Source organism: Lepisma saccharinum, chromosome 1 (assembly GCF_977018435.1).
Source record: "Lepisma saccharinum chromosome 1, izLepSacc3.1, whole genome shotgun sequence".
Taxonomy (NCBI): domain Eukaryota; kingdom Metazoa; phylum Arthropoda; class Insecta; order Zygentoma; family Lepismatidae; genus Lepisma; species Lepisma saccharinum.
Genome location: NC_139229.1, coordinates 195995090 through 196015533, shown reverse-complemented (window position 1 = coordinate 196015533; position 20444 = coordinate 195995090). Strand labels below are relative to the sequence as shown.

General features: G+C 36.1%; 1 protein-coding gene across 5 annotated transcripts in view; it reads right to left on the bottom strand.

Moving 5' to 3' along the window:
• Positions 1-2682: 2682 nt before the first annotated feature.
• Positions 2683-20444, bottom strand: part of aop (ETS variant transcription factor anterior open) — a 150101-nt gene continuing 132339 nt past the window's right edge. For 4 of the 5 annotated variants that reach the window (XM_083110523.1, XM_083110513.1, XM_083110503.1 and 1 more), the window contains 6 exons: positions 14422-14619; positions 10789-10863; positions 9650-9757; positions 8351-8899; positions 5974-6223; positions 2683-4876 (listed from right to left, as the gene is read on the bottom strand). In XM_083110523.1, coding sequence (XP_082966649.1) covers positions 4423-4876; positions 5974-6223; positions 8351-8899; positions 9650-9757; positions 10789-10863; positions 14422-14581 — 1596 coding nt within the window. In that variant the 5' untranslated portion in view covers positions 14582-14619 and the 3' untranslated portion in view covers positions 2683-4422. The remainder of the gene's footprint in view (positions 4877-5973; positions 6224-8350; positions 8900-9649; positions 9758-10788; positions 10864-14421; positions 14620-20444) is intronic. The other variant, XM_083110532.1, reaches the window with a different exon arrangement.

Here is a 20444-nt window from a genome sequence, read left to right as displayed (position 1 = left end):
CACTCACTTGCTCACTTTATATGCTGTAAAAAGATGCTTATCCGTTTCTCTTCAGTTAGAACTAGTGAACATATTCCACATTTTGATGGGATTTTAATTGCATTTTCATTACACTTTCCTGCTTCATTGCCATTTTCTGCATTTGAGTTGATTTGATGCTGCACTGGAAAATAAACATTTTGATTTGGTTCCAATGCAAAGAGAGAAAGCACGCATCATCTTAGATCCTCGTCACAGATAACGAAAGAGCTGGGAAGAGATAGAAGGCTTTATGTTTCAAGCACCTAAATGAAAAGTACAATTGCGCTTGATTGTTCTTATGTCCCATTCAGCATTTTAACTTTTATCATATGGCTGGTAATAGGTCTTTCTGCCATGTGTAAAGCTGCTCCAGGCAGCTGTCTCCCAACACCACATGGCAGCAATTAATGTGCCGTTTCTTGAAAACTGCACAATAGTTCAGTTGTCTTCTTTGTTCCATTTGAATACATAGGAAGGTACGACACATTCAAGTTACAAAACAATATATCCATTGTTATCATTATGAACAATTAGTTTGAAAAGTTATTTATTTCCATCTGAGTATTATGGGATAGATCTTATAAAATGGGCTATAACTCCTCAAATACAGCTTTTTGCTGATATTTATGAAAAAGAAAGAAGCATGGGAATTTCTGTGCCAAAAGTAACAACGTAAATTCATGTTCTTAAGTTTAACCATTGGTCACCACATGTGAACCCCTAAACGGCACATGATCGATATTTCGACCAACAACGCACGGCAGCAATTAACGTGCCATTTCTTGAAAACTACACACAATATTTTGGTTCTGTCTTTTTTTATCTTTAGTATACATGTGAAGGTGATATTACAAAACAATGTATCCATTGTTACTACTATGAACAAGCGAAGTTTGAAAAAGTCCTTTGTTTCCCTTCATTACCACCATATTATTATGGGATAGATTTCTAAAAGTGGCTATCAGTTCAAAACTACTGCATCTTTTTGAAAAATTTAAATTCTACAAGCAAGAATGAGTAAAAAGCAACATTTTAAGCAACGTCTGACAATTAAGGATTCAGGGTGGGATGTGGGGGCAAAGGCCAGATTGTCAAAATTTGCCCGACCACTTGCTAGCACACTGCAGAAATTAACGTGCCAGTTCTTGAAAACTACACACTATATTTCAGTTCTGTCTTTTGTTCATTAGTTTATGTCTAAAGGTATTATATATTGGAATTACAAAATAATACATCCATTGTTACTATTATTAACAAGTGCCTTTTGAAAAAGCCCTTTGTTTCCTTTCCATTACTATGGGATAAATTGAAGATAAAAGGCTATAACTGCTGAACCACTGCATCTTTTTGAACAATTTAAATTCTAAATGTAAGAACGCGTAAAAAGCAACATTTTAAGTAACATCCAGCATCGCATAGGGCTGATTCTAGAAGCGAAATTCCAGACATTGTCCTGAAGCTGGCAACACTGTCACTTTATAAAATGTTACTATTTTTTCCAGCAAGAAGTATCAGTCTGATTTCAACGAAACTTTGCACGGGTGTAGGAATGTAGGACCACTACATTCTACATTTTTTAATTCACTTCGGGCTATTGAGGGGGGAGGCGGGACAGGGACTTTCTGTATGCCATTTTTTTAAAAAATAACTTTCTTCTTCTTCTTTGTTTAACACTAATTATTGGGAGGCACAATGTATAAAATTTACCTCTGCTAAAAGCCCTGTCTTTAGGAAAGAAAAAAACAAATTTCATCCGTCTACGGCAATTAGTTCTTGAGTTACGATATTTTTGTACTTCGCGGCAAGTTTGAAAAGAGCGCACTTCAAAATGCACCAGCATGAACGAGAATACAGACGTGCAACAGGTCTGGCAGCTAAAGGTTACTATAAGTTTTGTCAACAGTTCTGTAGTCAAATGTAGACTATAGTTCCATTCTACTCTGAAATATATCATCACATGTGACTTGTGATGCACTCTCACAACACTGTGTATCAAGTATAGAATTTGTAATATTTTACTCTCTCCTGCCACAAGTGTATCTCTTTGGAGGCCAAGTGGATCAATAATGGTTTAATTTATACAAAAGATGGCTGTTGCTACGTATATGAAACAACTGTTCCAATCTAAACAGAAATACTACACCAGCTGAGATGTGAAGTGTTTATTTAATGTACCTTCACAAAGAATAAAATTTTGGGACTCCTTAATTGATAAGTTGTCCTAATTCCATGCTGATCTAAAATGGTCAAGGTAACTCGGGAAAAGTATTTTAAGGAAATGTGCTGCCTATGAAGAACATTTGTTGCTCCCTGAAAGCTTGTAGCATCTGTGAGAAGCAATAAACAAAAGAATAAATTGTGTAGAAAGTTTCATGGCCATTTACCAATCTGATCTTGCAAATGTAATTTACCGTATGCCTCGATATGTGCATAAGTCGTGCGAAAATCCACATTATTCTTTCAATGGATAAGATTTTTGCAAACACAAAATTACACTGGTAGTGAATGAACACAAGGCTTTACGTACCAAGATGCCACATTAACTGCAGCTTAAAAATGAAAAGCAATTGTTACTTCTTTCCCAATACATTGAATATTTTGCTGCCTTCCCGTACAAATTGAGATCTCATTATTCCAGGAGAAATAGAAAAACAAACATGCTGCAGCTGGAGTACAAACTACATTTACAGTAAGTAATTTTGTAACAGAAGCTGCCACATAAATACATCTTATATTTAAGTAAAGACACTCATCTTTTTGTTTTCTCAAATAAAATATAGCAAGTACAAATAACATGTCCATAAATTAAACACTGGCAAGCAGGAATACATTGCATCTCATAATTAATGTACATGCTATATCAATATGAATGCCATTTAAATAAAAATTTATGTTTTACAGATTTGTAAAGGCAGAGATGAATTAACATTTATACACATGAGTATTGAAGCTATACAAAATACAACTGCAAAACGTAAAATACTGTACTGAAAGTCTTTCCTCTTAAAACAGTTATAAGGTGTTTGTACATTATGATTTGATTATATATAGATATATATATATATTTTTCTTTCTCTCTTTTTGAAAAATCAACAATTGTACTGGCACAATGATGCCTTTGTTACCAAATATATATATTCTTTCATTCTTGAGCAACTCACAAATATCTACACTTTTCAATCAAAAAAATAATTTGCCTTAGATGAGATAATGGTCACACAGCACTGGAAAAATATTACGTGCAATTTCCGTCACTTTTCCCTGGCCCAAGTCCATATCTCACAAACATTTAGATGCAGTAGTGATCAATCGATATTAATTCTATACAAAGTCATTATACTAATACTAATTTATCAGAGCAAAACCTAAACACAACACACGAAACTTCTTTTTCCATTGTAATTACATACCTCAGCTTAGCTGTCATGATTTCTTTCTTATTTACACAATAATATTATTAAAATGAACTCAAAAACATGCATGATCACCAGTTCTTGGCAGTAAAAAAAAGTTGTTCGTGAACAGACCAAAAGGACTCCCAACATATATTTTAGTAGAATAGAAATGATTTATTCATTATATCCCTTGTCGCACGCACATCACCCAAAAGCTGACTTCAGAATGATGCAACAAAACACTTCAATGGCATTATTTTATATGTATGCTTGTTTTAAAATTTCATTAAAAAGGCACAGTGTCACAAAAAAACCATTCTGGCAGCACATTAAAACTAAATGGAATTTATCTTTCTGTTTGGACCCTTTTTGCCAACATATGACGTTGCAATAGAATATGACCAATAAACTCATTGATTCTCTCAGCCTTCATGTCAGCACACATGACTGTACAGAGCATGTGCAGCTGGTATTAATTTTGATTGTATACTCCCATTGGTACTGTAACAACTTTTTCCCCTGTATCCGAAAACTGGTTTTCTCCCACCTACACCATGTTATGTTACACCCCTGCTTTCTTCAGAGTTCAACTACTCACTCACTGGTAACCCCTACCAAGATATTTTGTTTTAAAATGTACCCTGGAATGTTCAAGGCTAAACTCTACACTGCGTAGTTGTAATTAGATTTTTTTTATCTTTTTAAGGATAAAATAGATTTACAGGAAACTTTAGAACATTTCCCATTTTTATAAAATGCTGGCCCCCAAAATAACAATACACATTTTACAGAAATAACACAACAAAGCACTGTACAATTTTCTAAACAATTTGCACCTATGGACTTGGCCATTCCAAGCCATAGCTGCCCGAGAACATGGGTTAAAATTATTGTACAAAGTAGTGCACAACTTTCTCCAAAGATGGAAGCACCCGAGTCCACATCACAATTCATTAAGAGAAACCCAACCATAGTTTTTTTTTTTTTTTTACAATTATGCAATGTATCATTCGTCCTCTCTGCTGCAATTCTCAACTTTTACCACACCGTTCATAACATAATTGTGGTTTGTATGCCGTTCCGTTTGTATGCTGGACAAATTTCCAAGCTTGTTGGTGTCTGAACACATCCGACTAAGGTCAGTAGGGTAATTATTGCCTTCTGGTGAGATCATGCTGAAATTTGCGGGCACACTACTTCCATCTGTATTTCCATCGGAGCGTGCATTGGCATGCTCGTTGCGTGCATTGTTATGTTCAGAGGTAACCATTGTAAGGTCGGTGGGCATGTTGTTCTCGGAAGGAACCATGCTCAAATCTGTTGGATTGTCATTATTGGTCTCTGGAGAGAGAGATTCCGGGGTTTCCATTTTGATGGGTGGACGTGAGCAATTGTTCATCTGTTGCCTCAACAAAGAGATGTTCTTTATGTTCTTCAGCTCACTCGGGTTACGCAGAAACCTGCAAGTGGAAGAGGTGGATGTAAAGGTACTTGAATAATACACCACGGTTACAAGGAATAGAACACTAAAAGGAGAAAATCAAGAAGTTATTAAATTTTAAAGTGTCTTCACAAACCTTAGAAAAGTCATGCAATATTACATATATTTTTGTATTTCCTATGATTTCATGCTTGCCAAAAAAAAAAATTATTGCTACAATTTTCTTTTTTTATTCCCATATGAAAACTGTTTTCATATTTTCATTTATGTCTTAAGAGTGTCAATCATTTGAACAACATGTACCATTAACCCTGCCTAAGGTGCATCATTTTCTGTAACATGCATAGGCATGTGGGGTACACCTGTCCTCAACTCTTTAACTATCTTAAAGGTATGAAATACACTGTGAATTATACTGTGCATGCATGCTGAACATTATTTCTTTGTCTTTCTTCTAAGATCAGTTGCAATTTTCTCCTGCACTTTATAAATGAGGTAATATTATAAAATTAACATCAGTTGCATGCTTGGGAGACAGTCTTCCCTCACATGCCTAAATACGTAACAACCAAAACAGTGTCATGTTCAGTTTTGGTCACTTTTGTCACTAACACGTACCTACGTGTCCTCTGTATTTCTCGCTTTGATATTTTTCTTGTTACTGACTGGCGTTAACTTTATAATAATACGTGACTTAGAAGTGCAACAGAACAACACAGATGAGCTTAGAACAAAGACAAATAAAGAACGTGCAGCTACACAAAAGCACCCATGGGCAATATAGTTCACAGTGTTGCAATCTTGAATATCGATTGGGAACACCTGTACCCCACGTGCCTAATGGAGGGTTAAAGATTTGAAGGTTGCAACTCTGCTGTTCCTGGGTTCAGTTTTGAATTGATATAATTAACATGAATAATATATATTGAATATTTATATATAAAAATTCAGATGAAATGCATGTATAACAAGAATGAGGATACTACCATTTACACCAGAAGTACTTACACGATGTATTTCTTCATGAAGATACAACTTTTTAAAACAGAAGATAAAACAGCTAACAACTCGGACAAGACAATTGATATCTTAAGAGATGAAAACAATAATACTTACTGGTAACAATGTCTCTCTCCCTGAACTTTACGTAAAATATTAACTCTGTAATAATACCGCAGTGCACGACTCATCTTATCATAGTTCATGGACAAGTGATTTTTCTGGATTCCCCACAGTTTGGCCAAACCTGCTGGATCCACTATTTTAAACACTCCTGTGTCCCTGTTCTTCCAAGCAATGTAATTTGTGTACCTCTGAGAAGGGTCATTCAGCAACTGCTGAAGGAAATCCCACAATAGTCTGCCATCTGCAACAAGTAACAATGAATTTAATGATATGATGGCATTGATATACTAATTGCTTTACATAAGATTTGCAAAATGTCTTTACATATAAAGACTCTTAATGTTCAAATGACTGTATGAGTGACAAACTGCATTCAGAAAGGTTTTATTAAAAAATTATACAAAAATAATAGTTAAACTATCCAACTGGGGAAAAAAGTATATTTACATACATTACATACTTTCAGTATTTCAAACCATAAAATAAGGATGTATTTATTCAACAAAATGGCTAATAGTTTTCATTTGGTGTCATATTGTCTGATGTTTTAGTCCACCACTATCCATGATTTCAGTTGTGATATGCCATGTGGTAAAAATATTTGGAACTGCTAAAAATGAGATAGTTTAATTGCTTTGGTATATGCAGTTGAATGAAGATAAAACATTGGGAAAGCAACAAGTTATTCTCCTCCCCACTCATTGCAACATGTCATGATGGCACATAGGGGATGTGGGGTGGAGGTAGACCCCTCCACATCTTGGACGTTGTTGTGGTGATGTGTTCAGCACCATGCTCTGGATGCCTTTAGGCCCCCCAATCTTGGTGTTGTCTGGAGGTATCCATGTATTAGACGCTGTGTATTGTCTGAGAACCTGAGATCATCCAATCTGATAATCGAACCTGGGTCTCTCGCATGACAGTTGAACACCTTATTGATTTGGCCACCATGGCTCTCAATTGGAAAAGTATGTAAGCATGTGTTGACTGTTGTTGTTTTTTTTGTTTTTTTTAACCTGACGCTTTAAGCAAATTGTTACCTCTTGAAATATTTTCATTTTAATATTTTGTGTGCTATATTCACAGGATATTACAAAAAATGGATAATACAAATAGCAAAATTTTATAAGGAGCCTCTTGTAGCCATGCAGTGTTATATAGATTTCATTGTTTTTGATTCCCTGAAGAATTAGAATCTTTTATGTGCTGTAACATAAAACTCTACAATATACACATACATCACACCAAAAATCATTTGTGAAGTGAAATAAATAGTGTGTTGTTTTAGTCCCTAGATTTTAAACATTTACTTGGTTACACAAAAAAGAATGGCAATGATATTCATTTACATACTTTCCTCCTCATACTTTCTAGCAGAGAAAAAAAAATGTTTAATGTGTAAGTCATCTCACTTTCTTGATGACACCAGTATTAAAGAATGAGGGATTGATAACATCACTGATTGCAAACGTTAATGTATATACATTTATTCTGACTGTATTTTCTGTACTCTGTTCCCTATAAGTAAATGCTTTGCTTGTAATAAACTTCAACTTCTTTTCTTTTCATAGACTTGGAATGTGTTCTAAAAATTCAACGTTCCCTCCATTTTTTAACTTTCAATTACAACCTACTAACAAATATAAAGAAACTCAACCGATAATGATACCATTCTAATGGCAATTTAAGTTGTGAAATTCTTTCAAGGAACTCCACAAATCTTCTTGTGATGCTGAATTTGAAATGACATTATGAGGCTTCCTGTGGGAATCACACCTCGGAACTGTTATTACCAACAGAAAGAGTGATTTATTCATAAAATCACTACAATTGTGGAAATAATTCATAAGTTATTCACAGAAATACCAGATCAGCAGTCAGCAAATAAGAGCTGTGTTAAAAACTACTTTGTCAGTCACATGCATGGGCTCTAGCGTCTCTTAAGTTTTGCTCTTTAAAAAAAAGAGGAAACCTGTTTAAATTAAAAAGTAAAACTGTTATAGTTGCTGGGAAGAATTGTAAAAGGAACTTGAACTTGTCAAAGGTTTCCAGACTTGTGTGTCATAACTGCTTCTCTGCTGTAATTTCAATTTACCACCAAAAAATTACTGCACAATGTGGTAATGTGGTCGTTTCCATCTACCATCCATAATAAACTTATGTAAAAACAAAATCTCAACAATTTCTTTACAGTATACAAATGACAAAAACCAGTGTTCGTGGTGGAATGGTCTGCATAATGTACTACGAAGCCCCGAGATCTCAGGTTCAAACCTGATTAAGGTAGATGTGTCATTGCCCCATCATCCATTTCATCTGTTCATACTTTCTTTATTGAATATTGAAGAAAGAGAAGTACTCAACATACTTGTATTGGGTTCAGGTGATTCCGTTGGAAAGAACTCCCGACCGTTCCCTCGGAAGTTGCTTTCTTTTGTGCTGGGCGACAGAGGTGGTGGTGGCCCCTGGTGAGGTGGGATGGGTGCTGGTGTTGGCGGAGGTCCTGGAGAGCGCTGCGGGCTTCCTGCATCCGGGAAACTGTCTTCTGAGTCGGACTGGCTGCCACTGCGACCACTGTTGCCGCTGCTGAACATGTTTGCATACGCCGAGTCATGATGCTGTGGACTTCCTGACTGGCTGTCGACAGAAGGAGCCGGACTCAGGGTCACAGTTGAGTTGCTCTGGTTGATGAAGTGACTGAGATGAAAATCTCCGGGCAAGAGGGTCCAATTCTGAGGATTTGATGGAAATGTGGTCATGGGATATGTTATTGACCGAGACGTTGGTGTCAGGGGACTTGAAGGTACACGTGAATGGGCATCTCTCATCATCAACTGCAGCACATTGTGTACCACGTCACCTGCACTAGGTGCTCTCTCTGCCAAGTCACTCTTTGTTAATAAACATAAGGCTTTTCCTGGAATGTAGAGAAATATGCTGTATTAGAAAACATGTCCTGCAAGTACAGAATATATAACAAACCAAAATTTGATGTGTGTTTGTAATTGCAACACAGAAAGTGGAAATTTAGGTCAAAAATATAATAATAAGTGGGTAAAAGGATGCATGAAACAAATCCTAAAGTATTTGATAGAAGTTACCAGCACAAGTGCAAAAATGGATTTTTTCAATTTGGAGTCTCTTTCAGTGTAAATTATATTCTTCGTGACAATAATTTTCATTTTAGTCAATAGTCATTTTTGATCATAGCACCCCCTACTCCCCCCCCCCCAGTTCCTTCATTATCTCCTCTTCTAGGTAATGATGACAAAACTGTTTCATAACCTATCCTTCAAATTAATATAAATACCTCTCTCTCTTAATGTGTAACTTAACAATCAATAAACATATTAATCAGAAAAAGCATTAAAGAGAACAACATCATGGAAGGTGAATACATGAAACGACCATGAGAGAATATTCGACATTAACTGTCAGTCTCATCTCAGTTTTACAGACAATTGTCTTGTTTTCGACCTTGTCTGAAAGGAGGTGGTCTTGTTCTCTTTTCCATTTTCCAAAGGGCATATCAGTATCACCTCGACAATTAGACCCAATTCCATAGTTGTCGGCATCTATTGGGTGAGACATTTAACAACTAGACTACATGGGAGAATTCTATTATTTTGGGCCCCTTCCTTGAAACTTTTCTGCCACCGCAACTTACCATTCATTTGAAACATCTCCATATCAAATGTTGGTAAATCAAATTCTCTTTCACACCATCTGAGAAATGTTCCAACATCCTCCCTAGACCAGACTCGTGGATCAGAAGCTGTAAGAAATTAAAGACTGTCTCAGAAGCTTAATATGCATACAAGAACACAAAAGTATTTTTAAACAGAAAACTTATTAGGGAGTGTACAAAAGTAAAATTATTTGTGGCAATATCAATTCACCTAACAATGTAATTTCCTCCAGCTTTCTACATTTTTTTTTCAACATTCTATACAAAGACAAAATCAGAACTATGGTATTTGTATTGTTGATATTAAGTATTAATTACAGTATTTATGCATTCAATAAATTTATTAACTGTAACTGGAAGTGTGGAACTGAATCTGGACAGTAATGTTATCAGTGATAGAAATTTAATGGATGTTCTTAATTTCATTATGAAATGTCCTAAAACTCCACCTACAATTGTTTAACTGTAGGGGGATATTTTTTTAATCCTGAACATTATTAAAGCACAGTAAAAAATTTTAAATATATAAATTACTAATATAATTTGTTTCAGCTGTCGACACAAACAGATAGTCACACAATATATGTCTATCTCATTGCTTGATGACCGGATCGAAATAAGAATTAAGTGTTTTTAAGTAAATAATGTCACAATTTAAACCCTTTTAAATGACCAAGAAATATAAACCCAGTGCAAGTTATACACATTGTACATGCATAGAGAGATATGTAGCCTTCAACGAAAAGAATTATTAGGGTTAGGAAACTGCTGGATCACCCAATGGCATAATTCAAACAATGTGCGAATGAAAATAAGGCAAATGGAAATGTCACATATTATTAGTGCAGTTGATAATATATTGCAGAATTGTATTTTTAAATGCAACCAATTTTCTTGGACTTTGTACTGTAGTTGAAAGTGGAAATAATTAATGCTTGGGTTTCCTTGCAAAAGATGTATTTGGTTCTTGCAATAGATTAAAGATAATTGAAAAAAAAAAAAAAAAAAAAAAACAGTAGACAAAGCGGACAATCTACTCCTGTTCAAAAGAATATGGAAGCCACAGCTCTGATCTCATGCTAATTAGAAATATCATAGTACAAAAATAAGAACAGTACCCTTTTCAGTAAAAGTCTGAGTCTTCTTTCGTTTCACTTTGCAAGCATTTGATTTTGGTGGATTAGTGTTATGATCTGCAAAAATAATTCCATTATTTATTTCAAATTGTATGACAAAATAAGTGTACATTTGCACAACAAAACATGCTATACCATGCACGTGGTATGTATCTCTTGTGTGCTAAGATTGCCAATAACTAACGGAAACTTGTGCATTACAGCATGGCAGATAAAACAAGGAATTGGCACTTTTTGATTTTATTTGCAAAAAATGGACATCTAAAGTGTGAAAATCCAGAGAATATAAAATCAATTAACAAAGCCAACACTTACAGGAGTGAGGAATAACCCGAACCTAATAACAGTAAACAATAAAATGGTGATTTTATATTAAACATATTACACACAGGATGGTCACACCATGTAGAATTATATTTTGCTCCAAACAATACCAAGTCTAGTGTTTACTTTTTGTCTGTGTTAGACAGGCAAGTGCTTCACTGGATGTACCTAATCAAGTTTAATTCTCCTGCAGTTGTCTGGACAGAGTATTTAACACCAAAGATATATTCATAGCAATTCATCAATATAGCAAATGCACAAAATATGAGGACACCTAATTTCATTATATATCACATGAAGCTCTGTAAGCATTAAAAGTCATATGTCTTTTCGATGTTAAATATGCATTACCACAGTGACTCCAAGCCAATGAAGTGGGAGGACTTCTAGAGTCTGCAACTGCAACACCATCTTGTGTGGGTACCAGTGATTGGTAGGCCTTGTACTCATTTGCAACCATACTAGCAAACATAATGTAACATGCGCAATCACAATAATATTTTTCATGTAATAATAACCCTAGGTTGGCAGCTTAATATACACATTACCACGATAATTTTTGATCATTCATTTTAAATTGAGTAACCTATCATTTTAAGATATAATGTATAATAACTGGACTCTGTAGTTATAAAAAAAAGAAGGAAAGTCTTAATTTTGAATACATTTTTTACACACTGACAATTTTTAAAGGAAAGTTCAGCTGTCCGCCTTGTTTGCCACCGAAGTGACCCTCAAATCACCTGCACACTATTCCAAAACTGACCATAAGCTTATCAAACATAGGGAGGGCTTAAATAGTTCTCGAGTTTGACTTCCAACCCTTATTACACTCCTCTCCTGACATTATAATAATTCTCATTTCGCCACACACTTTTCTAAGAAAGATCTAATATTACTAGTTTGCCATTATATTACCCACATTAGCTGGTCCAAATTTCCCAGAAAAGGTAAGACAACATTTCCTGGTCATGCCTCACATGTTTTAATTCTTTCCCATAAGGATTACATGCTTAGAATGTAGGCTTCCCCGCCGAAGGTGCTCTATGATCTCAAAGAGTCTTCTTATCACTTTAATTTTTTTTTTTTAACTTGAGCTCAAAAGGTATGTAGAATGTCATGAAAGAGTCACAGAGACATTAGATTGAAAACGATGATGTAGCATCTTAATGAAGATTTGCACTCAAAATAAGCAAAAATCAAAACATTGCTCACATTGAGTAACCTATCATTTAAGATATAATGTTGTGGCCTACCGTGTTCTTCTATCCTTATCAGAAGGATATCTTTGAGTGGTAGAGAGAGCACCACTTGTCAGCAGAACAGCGAATGCGTGTCAATTGAGTGCACGTAATTCGCAACTTGCCCGGAGACCAACCTCTGTGTGTGTGTGTTTGTGCTCGTTTCAGTGCCGATCCTCATGTTCCTGTACCTTGTGTCTGCATGAAGTGAACATGCAAAGATGTGTAAAAATGGCATGGACGGTGGAGGTGGGTGGTAATCGTGTTTTGGTAGATTTCAAGGGGCATAAGCTGCCTTCAAGAGGAGAAGTCCTGCAAAATCTGATGTTGTTCTTGAAGTATTGTGGGAAGAAGCCAAGGCTTGTCACTTCAAAAAAGTTGACACCTTTCACACTTGTGGTTACCGCAGTTCTTACCCAATTTAAAATGTCTCTCATCCTCTTTTTTGAATCCTGAATTGCAGATTCCTGATCTCCACACCTAGCTAATCAAATGCTAACAACAGAAAAACTTGACTGTATGGATATTTCTGAGAGTTGAAACATTGGGACTGGATTAGAGCCTGCTCCAGACTGGAAAATGGTAGTGGTGTTTGGAACTGAAGTAACACTGTCTGTTTTGAATTTTGCAATTCTGCAACGTGCACAAGTTCCAACAGGATAACCAGACTCTACCCCTCCCCTCCATCATCAGGTAACAGTACCATGTGCAGTGCTCTTAATAAAAAATTCTAGTTGCTTTGTCACCTTTGGGGATAGGTGGGGGTGTGCTTTTATGGATCAACATGACGAAAATGCAGTAGGTTTTGGGATTCCCATGAAAATTATTTAGTTTGGGGGATGCTTTATGAAAATTTCCTCAACTGGGGAATGCTATCCCCCCCTCCCTTCAAGCACAGACCATACAGGATACCAGACAAAATATCTGTGCATCTTCTGACCAATGGTACCCTGCCTCTGTTAGACTGCTGAGATTCACTATATACCTTTATCATTACTATAGCGTAGTTCATACTATTATCTCTACCAAATAGCTGTCCCCCGTGGTGGAGTGGTTGGCACATTGCACTACATTGCCAGGGGTCCCGGGTTCGAATCCTGGCCTAGGTACGGATTTGTGAGTGTTCATTCATCAATTCCATCATATCATCACTCATCCCCATCTTCGCAAGTTAGCCAAAAGTGGCACAAAAGCGAAGTAAAACAAATGAAATCAAATATCTCTACCTAATACATGAAAGTTTTTAGACACATTTAGACAGAGTCTGATTGACAATGAAACTACAAGCTTACATTTGGTCATAGATGGCAGCACAAGATTGTTAATTGTTGTTAAGAAACTTATGTAAAGGTATAAAATTGATAATTATTTTATCCATTTCATACACAGTAGTTGAATTCTAAAAGATCTGAGAAAAACGCACAGTATTATTAATTTGGTAATAATAATAATAATTAAAAATGTAAATTCAGGACTTCTAAATTAACAACATTTTCTTGAATTCCTAGCAAAAGTTGTAAGGCAAACACTCCCTCCTTAAAATAATAAAAACACGAAACTTATCAGTGAATAATAAAATGTGACAGTATACAAGATGGGTAGAGAATGAATCAAAAAATGTAGAGTATGTGGAAGAATATGCAGAGGAGTGAGAATTCCCTGGCTAATCCTTCCCCATTCAATTATGTTCCTTGGGAATGACCCAAGCAACATAATTCCTATGGAGAGTACACCAGACTGAAAACAAATTCAAGTGGTACACAAAATAATAAATCAAAACTACTTTGCGGCACATTTCAAAATTGTTACAGTGAAATGTAGATCAGCATGTTAGGAATGAATTCAATACTTGAAACAATTTAATGAATGATACTATAAGGTCTGACACCTAGATACAAACAAGATTCTGAAGCTTAATTTGTAAAAAGTTTTGTGACTAAAATTATAACGCATCTTGTAATAATTAATTGAACATTACAATATATTGGATTCATGATGGCAAAGATCCTGTGTGTGCAACAAAACAGAAAGACAGACATTTTTCTCTTACCAAGGCTGCTTGGCAAGTGTGTTTTAAAATCCAAAAATGGAGACGATGGAGGTTGTTGCGGGAATCCTAGTGGATACCTCCAGAGCAAATCTGGACTGAATGGCAACGCAAGCGGAAGCCGATCCATGGCAGGAGGCAATTGAACTGGCAGGAGTTTCATAGATGATTTTCTAAGCAGCCTCACTTCCAAACATAAATCTGCAAGAAATAAATAAAACAAAATACGTTAGTCTGTACACTAATCAATTCTATTATTCGCAACTAAAATATTTATATTATATTCTTTGCATTTGTGTGTATCTACACAAATGTGAATCTCATGCATAAGCACGTAGGAACTAATATGCATCAACTCAATCTGGGCTAAAAGAACATGTATTTATTGCTGAAGATTAAAGTTGCATTAGTTCTCAAAAGCTTGGAAATCCTTTGAGAACTCACCTGAACAAATAAAAAGGTTTGAAGCAAACCTTTGAACCATCAAATCAAGGACTGTGTTTCTAGTTATATAGTAAACACCAAACAAATTGCCAAAATACCTATTTACTTTATTTGAAATTCTCCGTGGTGTCTACGCTTATTTCCGAAACACTAATTTTATTATAAAACACAATGAAATACATTGATTTTAACAACAAAGTACATTGAATAAAATGAATGAATTAATTAGAATTTTGAGGTGAGTCGGCACACTTGGCCATTTTATGCCCTTCAGAATATATGGGGGAAAATCTTCTTATCAATCCTTACCAGGCACATATTTAGAAATATGTTTCGAGGGGGAGGGGTTCTGAACCAAGTGTCTCAAATTAATAATAATAATATTTAAACAAAAATAATTATTAAAATTTACTAATATTGTATTTTTATTACATGAAAAAGTAAAAATACTGTATAAGAATAGTGATGTAAGAGCACGTATTCATTATCTAGCTTACGTGTAGACAAGGTCGGCAAAATTTGTACAAAAAACTGCCCTGGCAAGGAAATTAATGTCAAATAGATAAAGAATTGAATATTTATTGAATATAAAAAAAGGTTGTTAGATCCAGTTGAGGAAACATAAAGTTCCGGGTAATATTTTATGAATGTTAGGTTGTAAGTAGTAATAAATCTTTCATAAATCTACTTTGCCACTGTCATTCAAAGTAGTATGATTACAATATAATCCTTGCCTTCCAATCAGTTTGGCGGAAATCAATAACCCACGATTGAAGAACAGTATATTTGCATAATTTATGTTTAGTTATTTCATTATTTAATTTTGTAATTAGTAAGTCTTTCGGGGGATCCGGACCCCCTGGACCCCCCTAAAAACGTCCCTGATCCTTACCTTAGAGTTTAGAAAATGCATATACAGAGCCCCTTGAGAATGGTTAAAAGTGCAAGGTTGTAAATGAACCTGCACAGGAGGTACACATGCCATAAAGATAAGGCACTAAAAAAAATTCTCACATACAGTGTAAAAGATCTGTACTTCTCAAAAAGATAAAAACAATGGAACAAAAGTGTTTAAACACATAACAAACATGGGCGTTTGTTTTAAACATGAGACCATGCCAAGGAAGCACATTGTAGTGGTAACGTATAATAATGTGAAAATTATCGCGAGACAATCTTGGCACCTATCGCTGACCAACTGGAATTCCGGAGGCCGCGTGTTTAAATCCCCAACGAGGCGACAACAGTAACGAAGTTTTCCACTGCTGCGCTTTTGCATCACGCTGAGGCTGCTCCACACATTCTCGCTTCCGGTCATAGTGGACCTTTTCCGACGCCAGACAGCCGCTTTCGATAAACCGCTATGATATTCGAAATTCTGAAAAATTGCATCTGCTTAGAATTCATTCAAGAACATTCACGTGAATTTTCGTGTGGCTTTATTTCGCTGTTGTATAAGAACATGTGATGGATGGAATTTAGGCTTACGTGGCTACGAAACTATTGCGAATATATAGTAGACAACAGCGAAACAAACCAAACGAAAATTCACGTACATGCTCTAAAGCTCTAGAAGGAATTCAAAGTTGATGTAATTTTTCAGAATTTCGGAAATAGCTTGGCTGGCGCCGACTAAAGTCCAGCGAGGCCTTAAGCAGGGGCATAGATATGACCTACCATGGGAATCTAAACCAGCCCCCCCGTAACAGTCATTTGCCTCTCCAACTGGACCGCAGCAGCTATTAAATGATACGTATGAAGGATCCTTCCCTCCACCACAAAATTATATCCTAAAACCGCTCTATATACCTGACATCTTAAACATCACTTTTCGAAAGGGAGACTCATAAAGAATTGTTCAACGCTGTTAATATTTGCTGCCATGGCCGCCCGAAAGGGTATTTTATATATTACGTCTCTTTTCTTTCAATCTTTGGATAATCGCGAGGATGAGTGATGATAGATGACGGGACAGTCACAAAGAGTGATTGATTTTGTTGTTTTCAGTCCACTTTATGCACATTAAGGCTAATCGGGACTGGACCTACAGCTTAAAGTGGGATCCGAATCACTATGTGCCTCCACCGGGTATCGAACCTGGGACCCCTTTATTATAAGGCGACGACGGACAGTCACAAAGAACACCCATGCCCGGGCCGGGACTGCAACCTGGGAACTTCGATGGCGAGATCAGAAGGGGGGAGCCTATCTTTGAAAATGAATGTCAGCCCAAAATGATAGCCTTTCATTTTACTTCACTTCATTCTAATGCACTGGAAATTACTAGTAAGACTGGTATAGGTTCATCACACACACAGGTTAAACGCCGGAATATCAAATTGAAGCTGTGTTTCATGAGGAGTCAGTGCGGTTTTTTGGGGAAACTCCTCCTCTTCCATGAAAAAAGAAATCCTGCTTGCAGCTCCCTGGGAAAAATCCTGCAGATGTGTCCACGTTTGCCACCTGATACTATTTTCGGCAATGGGCCTCTCCGATGGCGCAGTGGTAACGCTGTCGCCTTGTAATCAAGGGGCACCAGGTTCGATACCAGGCGGAGGAACTTAGTGGTTCGGATTCCACATTAGGTCCAGTCCCGTCCTATTAGCATTAGCCTATGTAAGCAAAAAGCGATCTGAAAACAAAATTAAATTCGACAAACATAACTGTATTTTCGGAAGTGAACTGGGATCCGTTACTTGTTTCGCCACACGGATATTCTACACAACATGCGGCAATCTTCGAACACGAAATGGCTTCCGAAGAAACGCAGAATAATCAGTCCCAGCTCAGCTCCCGTGCTTCCGGATGCATTAATGGTGTGCGGAAACAATGAACACGACTCTCCAAGGTCACGGATACATGCGATTCGACAAGGAACTATCTTGAGCAAGGTCGACTGGGAAGGAGGAAGCGACTCTTGATGCTTCGTTGCCTACCACCACTCTTCCCGAACGCAACGTTTGCAATAAAAAATATACATCCCTCCAGGCAAAGTTCACGCTAATTAAAAGAGGCACCTTTATCATTGCTTCTATCATTACTTGGTGTTATCCATGCCACACTAACTGCTTTCATGTTGGCGTAATGAACAGCAAAACATAGACGTTACAACAGTGACCTACCCTGCACCTTATTTTTGGATGTGCTAAGCCTTAAAATTTCCAGGTATTACTGATTTTAACACATTCCCTTCTCCTCCACATTCATGTTTTCTAAGTACTAAAGCAGAGATGGAAATTCAATTTAAAAAAAAACTGTATTTTGAAGCTGAAGATTGATTGATTGATTTATCTTATTTTACTTCGCGTTTTGTGCCTCTTGGCTAATTTGCGAAGATGGGGATGAGTGATGAAATTGATGAATGGACATTCACAAACAACCATGCCCGAGCGGGATTCGAACCCGGGACCCCTGGCGTCGCAGCGCGATGTGCTAACCACCTTTTTTTTTTCTTTTTAAATTTTCTTTATTGAAAGAAGCTATTATTTACACAGATTTTACAATTGGACGTGATTTTCAAAGGATCACATCACTCAGCCACAGGATCCTGCTTGAAGCTGAAGAGAATTGTGACAGCGTAGGTCTAATATTTCTATTAATATTTGTACTTTTGGATGATGATTAGCAGCGAAAGACAAGTAACTCGTTACGTTAGTAAAGGGTTATTGAAATTATATTAGTAATTGTAAGGATACTCATTCCTAGGGCTCCGAAGTTGATGAAAAATCTTATTTTTTCTGAGTCTTGCAAACAATGCTAAACCTGATATTAGTCTGTTTCCCTTCAGTCAGAACCAGAGAACATTAATTTTATCTTTCATTTCTTTGCATTTTCGGTAATTTTTTCAGCATTTTTTTTACCGTTTTTATTGCATTTTCTTCATTTTTTAGTTTGTCTTCTCCCTTGTTATTTCTTGAATTTTAAATGCATTTGTTACTATAACTTACACATTTAAATTCCCTGACTTTGTCCTTTTAGCAAGTTCGTCATTAATCGAAAATAAGGTCAATGTAAAGTACAATATTATTTTAACTGAAATGTTTGGCAATGCATTAAATAATTTATTATGGCAAATTTACTTTTCCTCTAGCAAACTTAAAATACTTTGAGTGAAGCCTATTTTGAAGTTCCCTTCGTGGCCTCTATTATCGCTTTAATCTGTAATTTTAAAGTAAAAATTAGTCACAATATAAGAAAATATATATATAATCTTGTGCACGCCATACACAAGTGTTCAACTACTCTCTTATAATTTATGGAAAAATCAAGCTTTCACTTTAAGAGCGACATTTATTTTTAGGTCATTTTAAAATAATTCTTATGTCATTCTACAGGTCATTTTTTGACATTTTTTAGGTCATCACCTTCCGAGCCCTAGTCAATACTTTGCGTTACATGCCGTACGATAGATTCCGAAGTAGAATATTTATTTGCTGCTTTAAACTTACGCACGTAATGTTACGCTGGGGGCTGGGAAAACATGTACTACAGAGAACATGCATCCCTATTGCATGACAAATTAATTGTAAAGGTTACGTGTTACTTTTTTTAGTAACTTGCGCCAACTCTGATTGATTAGACGAAATTAGTGACATTCACAAATTAACATTCATGCCATGACCTGGATTGAAAAGAACCTTCGATGTATACACAAAGAATTGGAAATGCATCAAACAAGGTGCATCAACTGACACAGTTACACAAGTGTAATTTAGTTCCTTTGATGCATTTTTAGTGAATCACATGGAAGAGCAGATGATAAAAGAACGATTTCCTGTATTTCTATGCAAGGGTGCCCTTCCTCCCCCTAAAAGACCATGGACGCAGCCCCCCCCCCCAAATTCGTTCACCATAATCCCCCCAAAATTATTTTCACAAATATACCTAACTAATTTTAATTTGAACGCAATAGCTTGATAAGTGGTTGACAGTTCGATATGCAGAATGCTAGCAAGCACATTGGTTATATAATTTGAAATGTCAGAAAATAAATTATAAGTATATAAACAAATAAACAATGTTTTTGGACGGAGAATAAATGTTAAAAAGCCCACAACTTAATGATAAGACAGAAAAATCTAATTAGGCAAACCACTGGCGTACGTATTTTTTTTTTTTGTGTGTTTTTTTAGAGGGGGGCTAGAATTGTAAAGATAGATATTACATAGCTGCATTCTGGGAAGAGACAGGATACAGTATAAAATATTTTGAAAATATTATTTTATATCTTCGTTTTAATAGAGCCATCAGCCCCCTTTCTCCCCCCCCCCCCCCCCGCTCCCCCGTGTGCGTCAATGGAGCACACCAAATATTCGTGCTGCAGTTGTCTTAACCAAGAATGTTTCTTTTTCTTATGACTAATTCAATTATTGTATCATACACAGAGCCATAGACAGTGAAAATAGAATTTTGTGCCTCGTGCAACAAATTCTCCTTCTATGCTTAGAGTATTTCATAGTTATTGAATACGAAACTGGCAATAATGCAATTTAAAAGGTGTCAATATTTTAACAAGGCGCCGCAACCTTTACCTCTTCCATTTTTTTCTCTTTTTGCTCGTTCAGCACCCTTGCCTTCCCCCG